The sequence below is a fragment of the Neoarius graeffei genome, chromosome 25, assembly GCF_027579695.1.
Source record: "Neoarius graeffei isolate fNeoGra1 chromosome 25, fNeoGra1.pri, whole genome shotgun sequence".
In the NCBI taxonomy this organism is placed as follows: domain Eukaryota; kingdom Metazoa; phylum Chordata; class Actinopteri; order Siluriformes; family Ariidae; genus Neoarius; species Neoarius graeffei.
In genome coordinates, this window is record NC_083593.1 from 35,715,370 (window position 1) to 35,735,946 (window position 20,577).

At 40.3% G+C, this 20,577-nt stretch overlaps 1 protein-coding gene across 1 annotated transcript in view; it reads right to left on the reverse strand.

The window, feature by feature from the left end:
- slc27a6 (solute carrier family 27 member 6) overlaps positions 1-20,577 on the reverse strand; it is a 130,604-nt gene that overhangs the window by 14,801 nt on the left and 95,226 nt on the right. The window contains exons 5-8 of the mRNA XM_060908375.1: positions 17,750-17,944; positions 3,039-3,129; positions 1,313-1,511; positions 605-702 (exon numbers count right to left, since the gene is read on the reverse strand). Coding sequence (XP_060764358.1) covers positions 605-702; positions 1,313-1,511; positions 3,039-3,129; positions 17,750-17,944 — 583 coding nt within the window. The remainder of the gene's footprint in view (positions 1-604; positions 703-1,312; positions 1,512-3,038; positions 3,130-17,749; positions 17,945-20,577) is intronic.

The window sequence follows — 20,577 nt, forward strand, 5'->3', positions numbered from 1 at the left end:
GTTTTGGAGATGCTTTGACCCAGTCATCTAGCCACCACAATTTGGTCCTTGTCAAATTGACTCAGATCCTTATGCTTAAGTTTAAGTTTATTTGATTCGTCACATAGCTCGTGACAGGGGAAGAATACAGGGTGAAGCCCCAATTGATTTTCAACCCCTTTGATCTGGCATAGGTTTTTACACTGAAGGCCGTTCCTGATGCAACCCTCCCTAATCTTTCCAAGTTTGGAACCAGCACTAAGTGACCTATGCACTGGCTTGCGCAACCTAATCTGCATGTTTTTGAATGTTATGCGTGTCCATTTTTCATGCTTCCAACACATCAACTTCAAGAACTGACTGTTCACTTATATCTCACTGCTTGACAGGTGCCATTGATTATCATTGTACGATAATCAAATGTTACTCACTTCATCTGTCAGTAGTTTTAATATTATGGCTGATTGGTCTATGTCACACCATAGGACATTTTATTCAAACGTACCTATGGTGATACCTTTTTATACATTTTGATACGGTCAGTATTATCTCCGCCATATTTCACATTTTGTTTGGATAAATAAAAATCATGAATGATGATTAAAAAAAAGCAATGTTTTAGTACCTGGAACCTCCACTCCATACACACTGACTTCCTGAATAAAGTCCATCAGTCCAAGAAACTCCGTCACCTCAGTGGTGGCGACGTTTTCACCCTTCCATCTGCAAACACGTACATGCTGAAAGGGTTAGCCGTGGTTTCTGGAATTTTAACTGGAGGACTGTTTCACTATAATACGGCTTTACTGTCAAAATTGTAGCTGGACAGGAAATACTAGACTTGCTGTTAGAAATGTATTCTCACTCCAAGTATACTGACAGCCATCCACATACGTTTTGCTCAATTTAAAGTATTTTCATGTTTTGGTTAAAAAGCTCTAGTTCAGGTCTGGGGAAGGGGTCATGCCATAAAGAGTTCACTGAAATGAAGTTAATTGAATTGAACTGAGCAGATTGGCAGTAATCTAAAGACAAGGGAGAAAATCTAGATAAAGCTTTTCTATCCATGGTAATTATTCTATAAATACGGCAACTCCACTAACCACACAAACACATCCAGTCTCTAGCCCCCAAGGCTTGATACAGACCTGTGAGAAGCACTGCAACTTGTAATTTCAATCATGGTGTCAGGTTTACTTTCAGACAGAATGTGACAGTTGTTTGAAAAGTGAACTATGACCAAGGAAAAGTGGTCCAACTCTGTTTAGCAATGCAGGCCATGAACATGAAAAACCAGACTCTTGCGACATGCAGCAAACATTTCCTGCTTTACCTGAAAGTGTCACCCACTCGGTCCTTAAAGCTGATGAAATCGTTCTGGTTCTCAGCCATCAGGTCTCCGGTATTGAAATAGATGTCTCCTTTCTTAAACACATCCCTCATGAGCTTTTTCTCAGTTAGCTGTTTGCTCCCAGCATAGCCAAAGAATGGACTTTGATAATTGATTTTGGACAACAGCAATCCCATCTCACCTGGGAACAAGCAAATCAGGCTCAGTTTCCCATTTTTCTATTTCAGAAATGACTACAAGATCAGTGATCTTACTATTGGCCAATCAACATCACACACGTCCATGGCATAAATCTATAAAGGAGCTGGATTAGAAAAATAAATTCAATCCAATCCAATTCTGATATACAGATATATGACCCCAATACGATAATCTCAGAATTCCTAAAATCTCAGTATTAAAAATTATTATATATCCATTATCTGCAGCCACTTATCCTGTGCAGGGTCACGGGCAAGCTGGAGCCTATCCCAGCTGACCATGGGTGAGAGGCGGGGTACACCCTGGACAAGTCGCTAGATCATTGCAGGGCTGACACAGAGACAAACAACCATTCATACCTACGGTCAATTTAGAGTCACCGATTAGCCTAACCTGCATGTCTTTGGAGGAAACCCACACAGACACAGGGAGAACATACAAACTCCATACAGAAAGGCCCTTGCTGGCCGCTGGGCTCGAACCCAGGACCTTCTTGCTGTGAGGCGACAGTGCTAACCACTACACCACCCTATATATATATATATATATATATATATATATATATATATATATATACACACACACACACACACACTGTGTGTGTAAAAATGCTTGTACATGTTTCAGTTTTCTTTTTATTAAATATCTTGACTTTGCTTGACAATATATTGGGATAAATTATTGGGATAATTCCATATACAGTACCAGTCAAAAGTTTGCACACCCCTACTCATTCATAGGTTTTTCTGTATTTTGGCTATTTTCTACATTGTAGAACAGTACTGAAGACACCAAAACGATGAAACAGCATATGGAACATATATGGAGTTATGTGGTAAACAAAAAAAAGTGTTAACAAAAAACAAAATATGTTCCATATTTTAGATTCTTCAAAGTAGACAGTGTTTACCTTGATGATGCTTTGCACACTACTGGCATCATCTTAACCAACTTCATGAGGTCGTCACCTGGAATGCTTTTCAATTAACAGGTGCCTCGTCAAAAGTTAATTAGTGCAATTTCTTACCTTCTTAATGTGTTTGAGATCAAACTGTAAATAGCAAATAATAAAAATACAGTAAATAGCCCTATTCAACAACTGTAGTAATCCAGATCACGTCAAGAACCGCTCAACTAAGTAAAGAGAAACGACATCCATCATTACTTTAAGACATGAAGTGACTTTTAATTAATAAAAATAAAGAAAAACCACTGAATTAGGAGGTGTGTCCAAACTTTTGTCTGGTACTAGAAGTCATATCAGGTCAATATTCAAAATCATCAATAATATTAAATAAAATCTCTACGAAACAATATCGAGAGAAGAATTCAGGCACAGTTTGTGAATGATATCAAGTTTCATATTATTGCACATTTCTGGTTTCATGCCCCTTTAACCCTTATGAGCTTATTTTCAGTTTCACTGTCACCAAGACTTTTTTTTGGTCCAGACTGGTTCTACAGGATGACTTGATTTTTAAAGGCGTAGTCTCTTGCATTGTCTCACCTTTCTTAACCCGCTGACAGAAACCCTGTTCATCTCTCACAGGTTCACCTTTTACCAGGTTGTATTTCACCAAGTCATACTGAAACAGGAGCTGCAGGGCAACACAAGTAGAAATATTACATCGTGGGTGTTAACATGATATTTTACATACACTGTATTCCAGATGTGTGAACATTGCTAACAAGAAAGGTATAGCAAACAAAGAGGGAGAAGGGAAAAAAATGTTTTTCCACAAAAACCATTGGGAGTCAGTTGACAATATAGCTCCATGCTTACTATATAAATGACAAAACATGTCTTGGTTGAGCTTGTATAAAACTGCAGTATGTAGAAATATGTGGATTTATTAGCAACCAATGGAATGCATCATTTTTCTTTCTACAAAATATTGTTTAACTGTTACAAAATTAACACAAGCACACGTTCAGTCTGCAGTCCAGTCAATGTAACATATTGCACATAATGTTTTATATTAAGAATAGAATGTAAAAAGTAAAATTACACCCAATTGCTCTTTATATTTTTATTCCTGACATGAAACGTAATCGCTATCAAAAATAAACGTGTCTTTTCCCATCACTTGTTCTTTTTCTGTGTATTGGCTTTTATTGGAAATTTTTATTCACATTTGTTCTGACTGCTGCTCCAATTGAGAAAGCAGAATATTTTTTTTAGGTGTCTCTTATTATCAGCATAGCAACAGGTCTAATTTTGTAAATGGTATGGCTTAATTGTAGATACTGACACTTTTGTATATTCAGTTCTACGTGTGAAAGAGAAATAATTTGTGTGTGTGTGTGTGTGTGGGGGGGGGGGGGGGGGGGGGACGACACAGGAGCCACAACAGCATTCCTAGAAATAGTATTAGTTATTTGCAGTGTCTGGGAATGAAAGCTCATGACCATTTTCCGAGAAGAAATCTGATCACTGGTCTACATGTTCTCCGAGTCCAACAGTTTATTGTGGTCTTCTATCTAATAAGGCAGTCATACCGTAAAAATAGTCACATTAGCTTCTTGAATGTGCTCATAATCCAAACGGGAAAAACAGATGAGTAACCATCCATCCATCCATCCATTATCTGTAGCCGCTTATCCTGTGCAGGGTCACAAGCAAGCTGGAGCCTATCCCAACTGACTATGGGCAGGATGCGGGGTACACCCTGGACAAGTCGCCAGGTCATGGCAGGGCTGACACAGAGATAAACAACCATTCACACTCACACTGATGAGTAACCAATTAAATGGAAAAAAAAAAAAACCATAACAACATAACATAACCGAGTTATGCCATGGCTTGGCATAGATTCCACAAGTCTCTAGAACTGTGGAGGGATGAACACTATTTTTTCAAAAGGTATTCACTCGCTCTGTGTCCGAAACCACTCACTCGTTCACTACTCCCTATTCACTATAGGGAATTACTACATAGAGGACTATATAATGAGCTCATTGGTAAAATGAAAAAATACTTTCAGACACTACTCCGTCGCACTGTTATTTACGTCATTACTGTCGCACAATTAAAACGTGCCACATCAGTTGGCTGGTGGGTTTTCAAAATAATAAATACATGCATGTATTTTTGTGATAAATCCATATTATACTGAGTGCATTTCCCACATTAATAAATACAAAGGACTTTGTGTCTGCTGCATCTTTCAGTTTTTTTTTTTAAATCAAGGCTGAATACCTTCTTTGCTGCTGCCTTTTATTAAATCAAATTTGAGGCTTCTGATTTGATTTCTTTCAGCGTGACCGCAATGCAGGATGGGATATATTGTTTGATTAGTGACCATCGGTTGTACACTACTTTTCACGATGCATTGTGGGATACTTTGAGTGCACTATATAGGGTGTAATAATTCTCATGATACATTTGGACAGCACTACAAAATGGCGAACTCACTATGTAGTAGTGAGTGACTTCGGACACAGGGCCAGTGATTTGGTGATGGAGAGCACTATGTAACAGTCAAAATTCTCCCTCAGGTATTCAGTAGGTTCCAGTATTTTAAATTCCTGTTGGTTCATTTAAACAATAGTATTCTTCAATCAGAGTTAAGAATGAAATGAAAAGGAGAAGGTCTCTCATCTCATCATCTCTAGCTGCTTTATCCTGTTCTACAGGGTCGCAGGCAAGCTGGAGCCTATCCCAGCTGACTACGGGCGAAAGGCGGGGTACACCCTGGACAAGTCGCCAGGTCATCACAGGGCCGACACATAGACACAGACAACCATTCACACTCACATTCACACCTACGGTCAATTTAGGCCGAATCCCATTTCACCCCTTGGACCAACCCCTTGGCCCTTCCCCTCCATTTTGCGCGTTCACGTGAAGGGGTAGGGGTATCCCAATCCCAGTTAACGCGGAGGGGTAGGGGAAGGGGTAGGGCTTCTGTACCCCTCCAAACGGAGATTTTCCTGGAGCTGACTCCGAACGAAGGGGTTTGAGTGATTTCCCACAATGCCATGCGGATTTCAGCGAGATTTCATGCGGATTTCAGAAAGATGGCGGTTCCCGCGGCGAAAGATTGTCATAAATGTATTTTCTCCATTATTTATGTGTTTTAAGTTGTTATCCAGAGGAAACACGCCGCTTGATTCGCTTTCGAGCTGAGAATGAGCAGCGATTTCTGAAATCCAAGCTGCTGCTAAAAAGCTTTGGGAGTGAGTATTGTTTTCGGTTGCTTGACTGCGTACGTTTTGTTCTGTTATTCTCGCTTTTATTGTTTACATGAGTGTTCTGACACCTCATTCTGTCGGATGTGGTGCACGAAGCGCCAAAGATATCCCATTCAGTGGTGTTAGTTAACAAATCACACCCTGCCAGCAGAGATTTCTGGCTCTGACTGTAGCGGCTGGTCGCAGCCAATGACGCATTTGGTCGCGTTTTGCTAACGTAAATGCTGACGGAGGTACGCGATGACGTATGCGATCGTTGAAGGGCTATCCCAATACGTAGGGGTTGAATTTCAAGCCCGATCCCTTGTAGCTCAGTTTCAAGGGGAAGGGCCAAGGGGAAGGGGGAGGGGGAGGGGTAGAAATTAGAATTGGGATTGGGCCTTAGAGTCACCAGTTAACCTAACCTGCATGTCTTTGGACTGTGGGGGAAACCGGAGCACCCGGAGGAAACCCACGAGGACACGGGGAGAACATGCAAACTCCGCACAGAAAGGCCCTCACCGGCCATGGGGCTCGAACCCAGACCTTCTTGCTGTGAGGCAACAACGCTAACCACTACACCACCATGCCGCCTAGGAGAAGGTATACTCCAGTGATTGCACTAATTCAAATACCCGATGACGTGTCCTAAATAGGATTCACATGTTTCAGCCCTCTGGTTTCAGCAAGATGAGGACATGTTTCAAATACACCACACGACGCCATGTGTACTATTAGGCTGCCCCATGGAACACCAAGTAATCAGGGTGCATAATATAGTATGTGCCCATACATTTTACTACAGCATGAGGCCTCTATGAGCCTCAATCAAGTCTATCAGAACTGGAAATTAACTTATTACTGAATCAGTCTATACTGATGGTCTTTTGTTTAATTCATGCACTTGAAATTGTTTGAAACTGTATTTCTGCCACCACCTAGACCAACCTCACATTTGTAGAAATTAGCAAGTCTCTTGTCTTTCAGGTTATGCAAATCTCAGGCTGTGCAAATTAGTTAGGTGATTTGTATTGGCATCATAAGTGTGCATTACAAACAGAGAAAAGTTTTTGAAGTATTTGTGAAAAAACAGTTTAACATCTCATCTCATTATCTCTAGCCACTTTATCCAGGCAAGCTGGAGCCTATCCCAGCTGACTACGGGCGAAAGGCGGGGTACACCCTGGACAAGTCGCCAGGTCATCACAGGGCTGACACATAGACACAGACAACCATTCACACTCACATTCACACCTACGGTCAATTTAGAGTCACCAGTTAACCTAACCTGCATGTCTTTGGACTGTGGGGGAAACCGGAGCACCCGGAGGAAACCCACGCAGACACGGGGAGAACATGCAAACTCCGCACAGAAAGGCCCTCGCCGGCCCCGGGGCTCGAACCCGGACCTTCTTGCTGTGAGGCGACAGCGCTAACCACTACACCACCGTGCCGCCCCCCAGTTTAACATGCGACAGATTTTGTTAGTAAAATGAAAGAATTTGAGTTGAGGAATACAAAGTTGAAATTCACTTTTAATTACAAAAGTTGCCACAATATCAGTCGATGAAGCTTCTCAAATGTGCTCTTGATTGTTGAGCAAAATCACATCTCAGATCCAGAACAGTAAAGTTTTAAAAGTGAATTAACTGAGCTTCCCAATTCTTCATTGAGCCAAAGCTGAAACTAAAAAAAGCTGTCTAATTCCCAGATTAGATCATTAGATTGAATCTTGTTTCTCCTGCTTAAACTGTGTTTAACTAAAACAAAGAAACCAAGAAGACAGTCATCTATATCCCCCGCCCTATATACCAAAGTATAGTTTTATTTCGGTCATTTTAAGCACATCATAAGGTACAATACTTTCATATGATCAGTGGAATTCTGACCAAAAAGGTATAGGCTGAAGCCTTGGCTTATTACGTCTACCCTTTTTACATTTCATTTATATATCAAAAGTAAATAATGAACACAAAAAAAAACCAAAAGGAAAAAAAAATGAGAAAGCGAAAACAAAACATAGTTATAATAATTTACATTTACAGAGAAAAGAAAGAAAAGCAAAACCAAAAGAACTTAACAAGACCTCATGAGGTATCATCTTCCACCGGATGCTACTTTTATACTAAAATTTAAATACCAAACAGTATAGCCTACCGTTTCAATTTCATAATCACAATTTTTAAAATATATACATATTATATTGTCCTTTTTTGAGAGTTTGAATTTATTTAGACACTGCATACAAGTCAATGGCCTACACATACACGCACAGTCCCACTCACACACACTCCCATAATGCCATAAGTCCAACAGAAATCAGGCCATATGCCCATAAGAATATCTCTGATAAATCCAGTCCATAAGAGTTGTAATACAGATCAGAGTCTATCATGCGAAAAGGGCTGCATATCCATCCACAAAAGGCAACAACTAGTACCCAAAAGGCAATGTTCCAAGCGACAAAACAAAGTTCCATACATAAAGCAACATTTCATGCAGCAAATAAGAACAAGGTTCCATGCAAAGATAAGGGCATAGTTCAATGCAAAGATAAGGGCATAGTTCAATGCAAAAATAAGGGCATAGTTCCATGCAAAGATAAGGGCATAGTTCAATGCAAAAATAAGGGCATAGTTCCATGCAAAGATAAGGGCATAGTTCAATGCAAAAATAAGGGCATAGTTCCATGCAAAAATAAGGGCATAGTTCCATGCAAAAATAAGGGCATAGTTCCATGCAAAAATAAGGGCATAGTTCCATGCAAAAATAAGGGCATAGTTCCATGCAAAAATAAGGGCATAGTTCCATGCAAAGATAAGGGCATAGTTCCATGCAAAGATAAGGGCATAGTTCCATGCAAAAATAAGGGCATAGTTCCATGCAAAAATAAGGGCATAGTTCCATGCAAAGATAAGGGCATAGTTCCCTGCAAAGATAAGGGCATAGTTCCCTGCAAAGATAAGGGCAGAGTTCCCTGCAAAGATAAGGGCATAGTTCCATGCAAAGATAACATAGTTCAATGCAAAAACCCCAGAAGCTCCATGCAACGTTCATTTTGGGGAGAAGAAAAAAAATTAAAGAGGGAAAAAAGCCCACTTATATGCCATATCAATAATATAGAAATCAGTCCAAAGAAGTGGAAAAAAGAAAAAGAAAAAAAAAAGCAAATGGCGCAAACTGCATTGCTACAAACAGTCTATTCCCAATCTGCTTCATAACACATCACTGACTAGGCCATACTTTCTTTGTGGGGAAAAAAAAAAAAAAAAACAGCAACATTATCTGTATGGATCAAGGTCTTTAAGCTCCCTTACCGTTATTACTTTGGCCTGTTCGGATGTGGATCCATTCAGTCGTATTAACACCTTACAATTCCTGGCCCATGTTGGTTTTATCTTATTATTTTTCCTCAGGTTGCGGGCCTCTCTGGCAATCTCGGCATTCTTCTTAGTTAAATGTTCATTCAAGTAGACCTCGGCCCCCTTTAACTTCTTCCCCTGCATCAGTAGTTCAGTTTCGTGCTTGTGATTCACAAAACGAACAATGATGGCAGGTTTAGATTTGTGGTCCATTCAAGGAAGGGTGTGATACGCTGAGATGCTGTTAGCATCGAGGTAGATGTTCTTACTCTCAAAAAATTGCAGGAGCTGCATTTCCAGTGTTTGCAGATCCTCGGTTCCAGCATCCTCGTTAATGTTTCTGCCCTCAGCCACAGCTTTAGCATATGATCGGGGTTTAACCAGTGATGGGAATAACGGCGTTAGAATAAACGGCGTTACTAACGGCGTTACTTTTTTTAGTAACGAGTAATCTAACTAATTACTTTTTACATCGTTATAACGCCGTTCCCGTTACTTACAATAAAATACTATGCGTTACTTTATTAAAGCTGTTCTCATCTGGCACGCTGCTCGCTCAGCCTTTCTTTACTCTGCTTTAGTGTGGGGCGGGGAGACACGAGACAACGGCACAGTAAGCCAATCAGAGTAGATTTGGACAACATATGTAGGTAGGCCACGCCTACTGCACTACTGCGCACGCTTTCAATCGGAAGACCCAGCGATGGCGAGCGGTCAGCCCAGCACTGCGCTTTCACATTGGAAATACAGCCATTACTTTTCATTACTTGAAATAAAAGGCAAGAGTGTTTACGTGCAATGCACATTATGTCGAGGAACAAAGCGTTTGTCCTCGTCAGTGGCCAGTAATTAGTAACATAATTTTAATAACTGCAAAAATATATTACATTTGATAGATGTCTTATCTCACATTGTCCCACAAAAATATTAATATAGTGTAGATAATGTTACTAACTGGTTCTGTTAAGTGTCCATTTCAGTCATTAAACACATTTAACATTCACTTTTATTATGATTACACTAATTGAATTTGATTTTTTTTGAGGGGGAACAAAATGTAACGGAATAATTACTTTCCCTGGTAATTAGTTACTTTTATGACAAAGTAACTCCGTTACTAACTCAGTTACTTTTTGGGAAAAGTAACTAGTAACTATAACTAATTACTTTTTGAAAGTAACGTGCCCAACACTGGGTTTAACATATAGTCCGGTTACAATAACATCAGCCATTCGCGTGTATTGTTCCAAGTCATTTATCCTTCGTTCCAGATCATAGATGGTTTTGTCCTTTTCTTTGATCATATTCTTTAATTGCTTGACTTCACCTACAAGTTCTGTTAGCACTGTTAGCTGTTTAGTTACTTTAGTCAACTCCTCGGACATTAGATTTAGTGACTTACGGATTTCCTCGAGGTCGTCTTCCATCTGAGGATTATTTATGGTCTTCTTTGGAGGCATTGTCGCATCTTGTTTTCGTCAAGTTAGTTACTTTCGTAAGTGGAAAAAGTTTTGTTTTTCTGTTAGTAAGACAGCAGTCCACAAGGCGCCGCCATTTTCTTTTGCTCACAGCAAGAAGGTCCTGATGCCTTGTCTTGCAAATTAGATTTCTGGAGAGGTGCAAGTCAGGTAGAGCACAGAGTACAGTGTAGAGTCTATATACCAAGTTTCAAGATATTGTGTGTCACATTTTTCAAGTTCTGCTGCAGGAAACCAACCCTACCTCTTTACAGTGGCCTCAGCAGCCCATGGCATAAGCCCAGCAGACGTTTGGTCCAGGTGAGCTAAAAATTAAAATTTCTCACATTTCTTAGCATCAAAAGGCACATATACAGTGCCTTGCAAAAGTATTCATACCCCTTGAACTTTTTCACATTTTTCCACCTTACAACCACGAACTTAAAAGGTTTTTTTTTTTTTTGAGATTTTATGTGATAGACCAACACAGAGTAGCACATAATTGTGAAGTGAAACGAAAATGATACAGTCTTAAATTTTAAACAAATAAAAATCTGAAAAATGTGATGTGCATTAGTATTCAGCCCCCCTGCATCAATACTTTGTAGAGCCACCTTTTGCTGCAATTACAGCTGCAGGTGTTTTGTGGTATGTCTCTACCAGCTTTGCACATCTAGACACTGAAATTTTTGCCCATTCTTCTTTGCAAAATAGCTCAAGCTCAGACAGATCGGATGGAGAGCATCTGTGAACAGCAATTTTCAAGTCTTGCCACAGATGCTCAATGGGATTTAGGTCTGGACTTTGACTGGGCCATTCTAACACATGAATACTCTTTGATCTTAACCATTCCATTGTAGCTCTGGCTGTATGTTTAGGGTCATTGTCTTGCTGGAAGGTGAATCTCCTTCCCAGTCTCAAGTCTTTTGCAGACTCCAACAGGTTTTCTTCCAGGATTGCCCTGTATTTAGCTCCATCCATCTTCCCATCAACTCTGACCAGCTGCTTCCCTGTCCCTGCTGAAGAAAAGCATCCCCACAGCATGATGCTGCCACCACCATGTTTCACAGTGGGGATGGTGTGTGCAGGGTGATGAGCAGTGTTAGTTTTCCGCCACACATAGCGCTTTGCATTTAGGCCAAAATGTTCAACTTTGGTCTCATCTGACCAAAGCACTTTCTTCCACGTTTGCTGTGTCCCCTACATGGCTTCTTATGCCTGTCTTTCAACAATGGCTTTCTTCTTGCCACTCTTCCAAAAAGGCCAGATTTGTGGAGTGTACGACTTATAGTTGTCCTGTGCACAGATTCTCCCACCTGAGCTGTGAATTTCTGCAGCTCCTCCAGAGTGATCATGGGCCTCTTGGTTGCTTCTCTGACCAGTGCTCTCCTTGCTCGCTCTGTCAGTTTAGGTGGACGGCCATGTCTTGGTAGGTTTGCAGTTGTGCCATACTTTTTCCATTTTTGAATGATGGATTGAACAGTGCTTCTTGAGATGTTCAGAGCTTGGGATATTTTTTATAACCTAACCCTGCTTTAAACTTCTCCAGAACTTTATCCCTGACCTGTCTGATGAGTTCTTTGGTCTTCATGATGCTGTTTGTTCTTCAGTGTTCTCTAACAAACCACTAAGGCCTTCACAGAACAAGTGTATTTATGCTGAGAGTAAATTACACACAGTAGGACTCTATTAACTAATTAGATGACTTCTGAAGGCAATTGATTGCACTGGATTGTATTTAGAGGTATCAGAGTACAGGGGGCTGAATACTAATGCACACCACATTTTTCAGATTTTTATTTGTTAAAAATTTTGAAGACCATTTATCATTTTCGTTTCACTTCACAATTATGTGCTACTCTGTGTTGGTCTATCACATAAAATCTCAATAAAAAACTTTTAAGTTCGTGGTTGTAAGGTGGAAAAATGTGAAAAAGTTCAAGGGGTATGAATACTTTTGCAAGGCACTGTACATTACTTAATCAACACATATACCAACTTTCAAGACCATCCCACTCATAGTTTTCAAGTTCTGCTCCGAAAACAAAGCCTACCGCCAAGACTAACCTGAGAGGATACCGTTTGAAATTGTTTCCATGGAAACATGAAAAATGAAAATTTCTCAAATTTCTTAGTACGATAAGGCACATCTACATCACCTTGTTAACATGCATACCAAACTTCAAATCCGTATTATGAATAGTTTTGGATATATGCTCCAGAAACAAACATTGCTCTTAGAAACCAAGTCAAAATCTATTTATGTAAAAATGTGAAAAATACTTTTTTTCAAAAATTAAAAATAGCAAAAGGCACCAGTTCACACGTTACTTGATATGTATACAAAGTTTCATGAAGATCTCATCTCATCTCATTATCTGTAGCTGCTTTATCCTGTTCTACAGGGTCGCAGGCAAGCTGGAGCCTATCCCAGCTGACTACGGGCGAAAGGCGGGGTACACCCTGGACAAGTCGCCAGGTCATCACAGGGCTGACACAGACAACCATTCACACTCACGGTCAATTTAGAGTCACCAGTTAACCTAACCTGCATGTCTTTGGACTGTGGGGGAAACTGGAGCACCCGGAGGAAACCCACGTGGACATGGGGAGAACATGCAAACTCCGCACAGAAAGGCCCTCGCCAGCCACGGGGCTTGAACCCGGACCTTCTTGCTGTGAGGCGACAGCACTAACCACTACACGCCCGTTTCATGAAGATATCTTCAGTATTTTTAATGATATGGCCCGGAAACGAAAACGTGACCGGGCAGACAAGCCGGACGGATGGACAGAACCCATTTCTATATCCCCCGCCAAACTTCGTTTGGGTGGGGGATAACATGACATACTGTATTCATGTATTCTGTAGCAGTGCCAGTTCAGGAGTTAACTACAAAACCACTCTAAGACCCTTGAGTAAGACCCATAACCATCAACTGCTCAGCAGTATGCTTGGATTTGATCCTAGACCAGGTGTATGTTACACTGCATAACTTGGTTGCTAACTGTTTCTCTGACTAATGCTCTAGTACATTCTCTTACAAACTCTGGGACCTTCCAGGAACAGGTGTATTTATATTGAGATCATGTATTGAGATTGATAGAATTATAGAAGACACCTTTCTGTTTTAGCCAGCATTAACTTTTTCAGTGGTTTGTGCTACAGTAGCTCTTCTGTGGGATTGGACCATATAGGCTAGCCTTCATGCCCCATGCGAATCAGTGAGCCTTTGACACCCATGACCCTGTCACCGGTTCGTTGGTTGTCCTTCCTTGAACCACTTTTGGTAGGTACTAACCACTGCATACTGGGAACACCCCACAAGATGTGCTATTTTGGAGACGCTCAGACCCAGTCACCTAGCCATCACAATTCGGCCCTTGTCAAAGTCACTCATACCCCTTTTCCACCAAATCAGTTCCAGGGCTGGTTCGGGGGCAGTGCTGGTTCACAACTCGTTCAACTTGCGAGCCAACTGAGAACCAGTTTGCTTTTCCATAGCTCGCGGTGCTAAGGGAAGCCACGTCATTACGTCGCTGTATACGTCAGTTACGTCGTTGTATACGTCAGTTACGTCGCTACGTTTGCATAAACCTTGGCGCGAATATCGAAGCAAAAACACGGAAGAAGCAGCAGCAGCAATAACAATAATAATAATAATAATAATAAATGACTTCGCGTTTGTACAGCTGCTGCTTCTCGTCGCTTAAAAATGGCGATCTTTCGCGGTCTTGTTATTGTTGTTGGTCTTAACAACTCCGCCCCCCCCGCTGACGTAAGCGGTTCTTTCCTCTGGCCCAGCAGAGAGTTGCTGTTAGCCTGGAACCGTTTTTTCTGGCCCCAGAGCCAGTTCTTTGTCAGTGGAAACAGAAAACCCGGTTCCAAACTAAGCACTGGCCCCGAACCAGCCCTGGAACTGCTTTGGTGGAAAAGGGGCATCAGATCCTTACGCTTGCCCATTTTTCCTGCTTCCAACACATCAACTTCAAGGACTGACTGTTCTCTTATATCCTACCCCTTGACAAAGTGGCATTGTAACAAGGTAATCAATGTTATTCACTTCACCCATCAGTGGTTTTAACATTATGGTTGATCGGTGTGTGGTGTGTGTTTTATACACACACACACACCTCCCCTGTAATATGGCATCCGCCAACCTAGAAGAATGACGCCTTCCTGCTTCCTTTGAAACATCTGAAACCAACTGAATCTTTTTGACCTGCTGCACTCAGAGGAAAGTCCACCCTCTTCCACATACATGAGCTCCAAGTCAACAATGATTGTCTCATGTCACTGTTGTTGACCGGGAAGAGGAGGTATGCCATCCTCCCACCCAAACAGCACAGCCAATTTTGCGCTCTTATCTCCTCACTACAGATGGCGGAGGTATTGTTGGGATTCACACTCGTGATTTCCCAACAATAGAATGAATGCTCTTCTGTTATGCCAACCGGTTGCACCAGAACTAATTTTCATTAAACTAAGGTTTCACAACAATTAACATGAATACTTGAGTCACAAGTTTAGCATTTTTTATTTGTAAATAATTTTGCAAACTATAAATGATTTTTCCTCCCACTTCAATATTATAGGCTAGTTTATGTAGAGTCAGATTCAGGTTGCACAAATAGAAAATGCAGAAAAACTCAAGGAGAAATGGAACAGACGGTTGCATAAATGTGTTCTGTTTCACAAGTCTAGGGCAAATCTGGCACCAGTGATCATGCATTGTGTGAGCAGGATTTGACAGAATTTAGTAATCAGTTGAAAATTGGCCACAGAAAGGATGTGTATTCTACTACAGTCAGAGATTGCTACTGGATACAAAAAGAGAGATTGTTATTTTAGACTAAAACTTTTTAAAATCTGCATTTCTATGTTTCATAGCTGTCATCAGGGGTAAAGAATATGCTAATGATATGCTTAATTTGGTTGTTTACAGAGGTGGACAGTAATGAAGTACATTTACTTGAGTGCTGTACTTAAGTACACTTTTTGAGTATCTGTACTTTGAGTATAATTTTTTTTTTTGGAAACTTATGACTTTAACTTCACTACATTTGAAAGACAAATATCGTACTTTTCACCCCACTACATTTCTATCAAGGTCCTCGTTACTCATTGCTATGAAGCAGGTTTGAAAGTGGATGTTTTTTCTTTTCTTTTCTAAAACGTGATTATTTTTTTCCCAGGTGACACTGAGACAGTCTATCAGTAATCACTAGGATCAGGTCACATCCATAGACTGTATAAAATCAAGTTGACTTATTTCTTAGCAGCATTATTTAACACGATCAGTTGATGGCAGACTGGAAGGAGGCAGTTGTTCTGGGAAATGCACGCACCCGTGGCTTTACCTGGAACCCATGTTTCAGTTTTCTGACAGGATTAAAGATTCATTTCGTTTTAAATGTTTGCTTTGTTTGCCGAAAACGCACCACATCACGGCCTACAACAACTTGCTATGCAACGTGCAGAAGCATATTGAGGTATATAAATGTTTTATTCTAAGAGAAAGCTTGCAATGAAGTTGTCTGTGCTTTAGAGCTAGCGATAATGTTGCAAAAGTAGTTATGCAGCCTGGTTAGTCAAATGACTTTCTATGGATTTACCCGCCAAGTTGCTGTAGCCTTGTCCACGGCTAACGTTTACACATAGCTAGTTAACTTGGACACTGTTAGTTAGTATGTAAAAACGGAGTTACGCTAACATGAATAACACTAACTTAACTGAAGTCCTTTCAGAAATATGTTTTAGCATACTCGTGCCAAATAAACAGAATGTAAAAATCCTTCTTTTCTAGTAGCGTTAGCTACCCGATATGATTTCGAGTTTGAAAAGCGTTTGCTAGCATGTCAGGTGGAGTTTCACTGACTAGCTAGCTTAACGTTAAAGGAACAGTCCACCGTACTTCCATAATGAAATATGCTCTTATCTGAATTGAGACGAGCTGCTCCGTACCTCTCCGAGCTTTGCGCGACCTCCCAGTCAATCAGACGCAGTCAGACGTGCTGTCACTCCTGTTAGCAATGTAGCTAGGCTCAGCATGGCCAATGGTATTTTTTGGGGCTGTAGTTAGATGCGACCAAACTCTTCCGCGTTTTTCCTGTTTACATAGGTTTATATGACCAGTGATATGAAACAAGTTCAGTTACACAAATTGAAACGTAGCGATTTTCTATGCTATGGAAAGTCCGCACTATAATGACAGGCGTACTAACACCTTCTGCGCGCTTCGGCAGCGCATTGATACGGAGCTCAGATATCAATGCGCTGCCGAAGCGCGCAGAAGGTGTTAGTACGCCTGTCATTATAGTGCGGACTTTCCATAGCATAGAAAATTGCTACGTTTCAATTTGTGTAACTGAACTTGTTTCATGTCACTGGTCATATAAACCTATGTAAACAGGAAAAACGCGGAAGAGTTTGGTCGCATCTAACTACAGCCCCAAAAAAATACCATTGGCCATACTGAGCCTAGCTACATTGCTAACAGGAGTGACAGCGCGTCTGACTGCCTGGGAGGTCGCGCAAAGCTCGGAGAGGTACGGAGCACCTCGTCTCAATTCAGATAAAAGCATATTTCATTATGGAAGTACGGTGGACTGTTCCTTTAAACCACCATGATGGCACAGCATACGTTCATTTTGTGAATTCACATTTCTGTCTTTGGTAACGGCATTAGGTTTTGTAAGAGTTGTGGCAATAATACAACGATGCGTTGACAGAAAATGTACTTTTAATACTTAAGTATTTTTAAAAGCTAGTACTTCAGTACTTTAACTTAAGTAAAAATTTAACTGGACAACTTTCACTTGTATCAGAGTAACATTTGACCAGTGGGATCTGTACTTTGACTTAAGTAATGGAGTTGGGTACTTTGTCCACCTCTGGTTGTTTATGTTCAAAGGTCTAAAAGAGAAATTGGAAACTGCATCTGGACATGTGCTATGCAGGACATAACCTGAAATTCTGCATGGCCCATTCAGATTACTGAAATTACCTGTAATTCAGACTGGATTTTATTTTATAAATAGAACTCTCAATTCAATTGCATTACAATACATTCTTAAGGAAATGGAGAACTAAAATAAAATTTAGATTAATCCATGTTTAACTTGGTACTGAAGACATCCCTATGACATGAAGTCAGAACCCTGGCAATCCTAAAGTAGGCATGAATAACAGAGCCAATCTTACAAAGGAAATAGCTCACACTTACCTTGTAGATGAAGTTGGAACGACCGACTGCTCCAATCCTGCCAGTATGGTTCAAGAAGCAGAGGTTCCCCTCGGTGGAGCCATATATCTCACACATCCGGATCTCTCCAAAACGACTGTGGAATTCTTTCCAGACATCCTGGAGAAGGCCGTTTCCGACACCCATTTTCACTTTATGATTCTTATCATTCTCTGCCTGGTGATACCATTACACACTTGTCAAGAAATGCAATCCATGTTCATACATTTGTTATAGCTCTCATTTCAGGAATAAAACACAATGGAGTGCACTGGTATATTTAAACAAACAAACAAACAAACAATGATGCAATGGAGTGATGTGATCATCTCAAAAAGCTGATAATCATCCTCTAACATCACATCCTGAAATATTCTTCTATCACACACTGTAAAAAAAAAAATTAGTCAAGCCAACTTAAAAATGTAATGCAACCTGCTGCCAAAGGATTTTGAGTAAACTCAACTCCGGGCCAAATAGTTGTGCTGACTTGCTCTTTTAAGTTGACACAGATGAGTATTTTATGTTGACCTTACTTTATTTAGCAAGTTCAGTGCATTCAAATTGTGATGTTGAAATAAATTGAAATAATCATTCCAATTAACTTGGAAAAGCAAGTTGGCACAAAAAACATTAAGTTATCCTAAATTATTCTTTTTTTTTTAAAGATTTTTTTGGGGCTTTTTCCAACCTTTATTGGATAGGACAGTGTAGAGACTGGAAATGAGCAGGAGAGAGACAGGGAGGGATTGGGAAATGACTTCAGGTTGGAATCGAACCCGGCTCCCCGGATTTATGGCATGGCACCTTATCCACCTGAGCCACGACGCCCTGAAATGTTCTTTTAAGTTCACATAGAAGAGTATTTGATGTTGAGTTGCCTTGACTTGCCTTTAGAAGTTCAGTCCAACAAATTGTTTAGTTGAAATAAATTGAAATAATAATGCCAATTAACTTAGAAGAGCAAGTTGGCACATCATGGTTCTAAGTTGAGTTTACTCAAAATCCTTTGGCAGCAGGTTGCGTTACATTTTTAAGTTGGCTTGACTATTTTTTTTTTTACAATGATTTAGTGTGCATTACATTTTTTAGTTAACACAAACCTCTCAACACTTAAGTTCTACTTCACTTTGCCTGTTATTACACAAACAGAAACAAATACCGACATACAAGGAGGGAATTCCCTGGCCTCTGTTGAGGAAAGCTTAGTCTAGACTCCTATACAACGTCTCGTGTCAGTTTCCACGGACTTCTCACTCCACCCGACCGTTGAAACTTTCGAACTTGTGAAGTGCGCATGCGCAGTGGCATTGGTTAAGGGGCGTCAATCAGCACTTGAATATATAAGTTCACTTAACTTAATTTTCCAATTCCTATGAACTTGTGGTGAAGGAAAGGCGTTTCAACTATTTTTTTTAGTTACTTGAACAATTAGAAGGGAAATTTGTTCATTCAACTTAGAATCCTTTTTTCACTCAACAATTTTGCAAGTTACATTTTTTACAGTGCAGCAATTTGCCATGGGTTACAATGTCGTCTTTATTAAAGAATCACACCTCATAGAATTTATCTATTTATATCACATTTAATGCTGTGGAACATCAAGTGTCACCATAAGTGTATGTGTTTCCTTGTTAAATAACATTTTTTAATAAATGTATCACCTTAGATTATGTGACTCCCTGCCATTTAGCTTAAAGGGGACATATGATGAAAAACTCACTTTTTCAGTGCTTGAGCACATACATTTGGGTTTCTGGAGCCAACCAACACACAAATTCTGAAATAAGATGATCCAGTCAGTTTCTTTTGGGCTGCCTATTTCAGAAAAACATGCTTTCACAAGCCGTTCAGCTCCTCAGAATCATGCCGTCCAATCATCTGAGTACCTCTACTCATCGCTTGCTTAGGAATTGCCTTTGTGAATAAATATTTATGACGAAAGTGCTACCTGATTGGCTGGCAGAAGAGGGGGTGGGTGAGCAATGGTTCATTATCATCATTTAAAGAAACAGGCACTCAGATCGGCCGTTTTGAACAGCGCTGTTTAAACAGAGTGAAAAGAGAGCTGTGGTGTTTTAATCTTGTGGTATTTTGATCAAAACATATCACAGACATTTCATTAAGACCTCAGGGAGCTGTGTCAACTTGTGGAAAAGGGGCATGTCACCTTTAACATTAACCTGTAATGACCTCCGCCAACTTTGTTGGGAGGAGGTTATGTTCTCTTCTCCATTTGTTTGTTTGTTCGCCTGTTCCCAATTTAACTGAAAAAGTACTCAATGGATTAATAAAATGTTGAGAAAAGGTGGGCCATGGGCCAAGGATCAACTGATTAGGTTTTGATTTAAACCTGAATATGTGGCATGGCAGAGGTATGCACTCTACCGAGTGCCCTTCAAGTTTTCCTCGCAGTTGGTATTACTGTCAAAGCTACCGCTAAAAAAAAAAAAAAATCTACACCTTCAAAACTAATTTGTATGCCCCTGTGCAACTGAGAGTACCTTTTCCATATAATAGTATTTTAACTGTATTTTGATCTTGTTCTTGTTGACGCTAGAGTACATGAGATTCTATATTATTGCATTTTCTTTTCCTCAAAATTGCTATTTGACCACATCTAGTTCCATTCCTGTCAACCAGAAGAGAAAATTGAGGATACAGTGGGCACAAGAATGGAACTGAATTTGATCATCTGTTGTAGCCCACCTACCACAGGTTTCTGGGTTTTGTACATTCTAAGATGCTTTTCTGCTCACCACAGTTGTAAAGAGTGGTTATTATTAGTAGCTCATCTGGCCAAGAGGCCA